Source organism: Lottia gigantea, assembly GCF_000327385.1.
Source record: "Lottia gigantea unplaced genomic scaffold LOTGIsca_3, whole genome shotgun sequence".
In the NCBI taxonomy this organism is placed as follows: Eukaryota; Metazoa; Mollusca; class Gastropoda; family Lottiidae; genus Lottia; species Lottia gigantea.
In genome coordinates, this window is record NW_008708986.1 from 1,111,391 (window position 1) to 1,114,207 (window position 2,817).

Below are 2,817 nucleotides of genomic sequence, written 5' to 3' on the forward strand. Positions count from 1 at the left end.
ATTCTACCATTGGATGTTTGACTGATAAAAATATGCCAGTCGACTATACTCATAGAATAGACTGTGATCTTTAAAATTTACATAATGGATCAGATAACGTATTTACAGGAAAAGTTCACGTTTCAAAACAATATTCGTTATACTACTAAATTTACGGTTGAAGCACGACTTCGAGCACAAACTAGACTACGCAAGTCCGGAAGCACTGGAGGTGTGCGGCTGTGGGCTGTATGAAGACACAATTTCCTGTACACATATTTTTGAAGACCTTTTCGTTTTTTCGTGTTTAAAAGGTGGCTGAAAATAAAGAGTTGCCTCCCATGAAACAACGATCTCTAAATCTACATCTACTAAAAAAGAACACAACCACCAAATAATGGTGACTTTTATCAAACCAAATCAATAAGGCAGTATCAAGTATGAATTGAATTTAACCCTTCATTGGTTGAAATTATGGTGTGTGCGACAGGTAGGTTTTTGTTTTGGTGAAAGCATTACAAGTTAAATTTTTTTCACAGATTTTAATTTTATATTCTATATCACACAAAAGCAAAATTTACGAATTCTGGGCATGTCTACACAATCACCGAGATGTCCATACTTATTGATGCGACTGATTTCACCAGCCATTCCAAATTGACGTGTATTTTCATCATATCGGACAGTAGCTTCGAACACACCAGCTCCTGGCAGTAACACAACAGACAGTTGGAATAATGATATCACACTTGTTCGTTTACCGTACACAACTGTTCTATTTATAACGTCGTTAGAACTGTGATCAAAACGTAACAATTGGTCGTTGTTTTTAACCACATGTACGGACTTAATGTGACCTAGCACTAAAGTAGCGCACCTATCTCGATATCGCGACAACTTTTTATTTATATAAGATACCAGATATTTTACACTTAATCTGGAAAATTTATCAGTTACAGGGAGTTCCATTTGGTTCATACATACACACCAGTGCGGTAAGATACCAGCATGATCACACGTCCTACTTTTTGGGATTTCTTCAAAAAGACTTATTCCCCTTTGTTTGACGTCAACAAAACCCGTAGGTCGTCCTCTAAAATACAAGATGTCTTTCAATGTCTCATAAATATCAAAAGGTGTTGTTAATCGATTCATATTTTTAACCAAATTTGAATGTATTTCGGGATATTTTTTGGAAAACCATTTTGGAAAAATGACATAAACCATCGGTAACCGTTCTTCCAGTTTTCCAATGTAGGTCTCTCGGAATGATCCAAAGCGTAGTCCATGATCACTGAATAGAAATACAACTGAAGAATTAAATATTCCTTGACGTTCAAATTCTTGCAGACGGTTATGGTAAACTTCGTCTGCCAACACAGCGTTCGATAATACGTCATGTGTAAGCCTCGTTATAAAACTAAAAGCGAAATGTGGATGTTTTGGAAAAGCGCGAGCAAGATCTCGAGTATAATCAAGAATTAGGTCGGTTTCCAGTCGATCACCAACACACTGGTGGTCATTATTCCACATAGAAAGATGTTTCTCCATTGCATTTGAAAATGCTCGGTTGTAGAAGTCGGCAGGCGGCTGATAAAAACCACGTTTCAGATAAGTGAAAATTGCCATTTTTGGAGCATCTTCCGCGTAAAGTGTCGGATATCCTGCCGCAGAGAAGTTCTTCCAGATAAAATTATATTTATCAAATGGTTCCATTCTTTTATTTTCGTCCCAAGGCAATTCCTCCACAAACTTTCCCGTTGTCATAGGAACTACATTAACAAACGTGTTATCTGCCACCTTGGTATAGCCTTGGAGTTCCACCGCAGAAAGATTTTTCAATAAAAAGGTCCTTGTCAATGGCATTGAGCGGATATGATTAAGTCTGGAAACTGAGTCCAGCCCTATCATGATGACATTAAGCAGTTCTTTGGGTTGATGGTCAAACAGGTGTTTCTGAAGCCTGCGCCTGAGCCCCTCAACTCTGTCTGGTTTTGGTATTATAAAGGAATGAAAATTGGTATATATTTTACCAGCCGAACGACTGAAGCAATAAACTCGTATGAATTCTTCAGTCATGTTAATGTCTGCATGGAACGGCGGACTTAGTTCGGTGTATATAAAATGTTTATCTGACATCTGTGAGCCTCGTCGTATTCCTTGATAATTACACTCAGAGAAGTCTCCCTTATAGTATCCATTTATCACAGTCCAATTAAGTCTTAACATCGTCTGTTCTTGATATGTTATGGAGGGTTTCCCGGTACATCGGATTCTTTTGGTCATGCGTATGTGTTCTTCAACGGATGTATCAAACGGGTCGATATCCGGTATACGACAAGCGGGTGCATTTACAAGAAAGTTACGTGTGCGAAATTTTTTAGTCTTGTAATATCTGGGTACGACTAATCTTCTACCAAACCAATGAGCTATTAGTGATGACGTCATTATGATGATCAGAAATACAGCAATGACTTTTTTTATCTTCACATCTCTTCGTCTGAAAATATCAAGATAACAAAATGAATTCCTTGTGCAGATTATTAGAACCTTACTGTTAGAAGTTGTAGGAACAGTACAATTTGGAAAAGCGCAGCGTACACCAACGGGTATCTGACAAAAACCATGACATGCACAGTTTAACCTCCATGCCGTCTTGTTTCTGTCAAATGGGAGTTCATTTAGATCAATGGTCGTATGAGGTCACGGATACCATAAAAATACACTCTGGGTTGAGCAAGTTTAAAACTTCGATCTTCAGATGCCGTTATATAAGGGAAACCAATATATAAAAAGTCCAAGTGTCCCACCGACATACACAGGGGAGCCCACAAGATA

The 2,817-nt window shown here is 38.1% G+C and overlaps 1 protein-coding gene across 1 annotated transcript; it reads right to left on the reverse strand.

Annotated features, from left to right (window-relative positions):
• Window positions 1-543: 543 nt before the first annotated feature.
• LOTGIDRAFT_93092 (hypothetical protein) lies at window positions 544-2,340 on the reverse strand (the record flags this gene model as incomplete). The annotated part of the gene is made up of 2 exons (XM_009057034.1): window positions 544-727; window positions 794-2,340. Coding segments are annotated over 2 exons (1,731 nt in total), but the record flags the coding sequence as incomplete, so codon positions are not given.
• Between the last annotated feature and the right edge of the window lie 477 nt (window positions 2,341-2,817).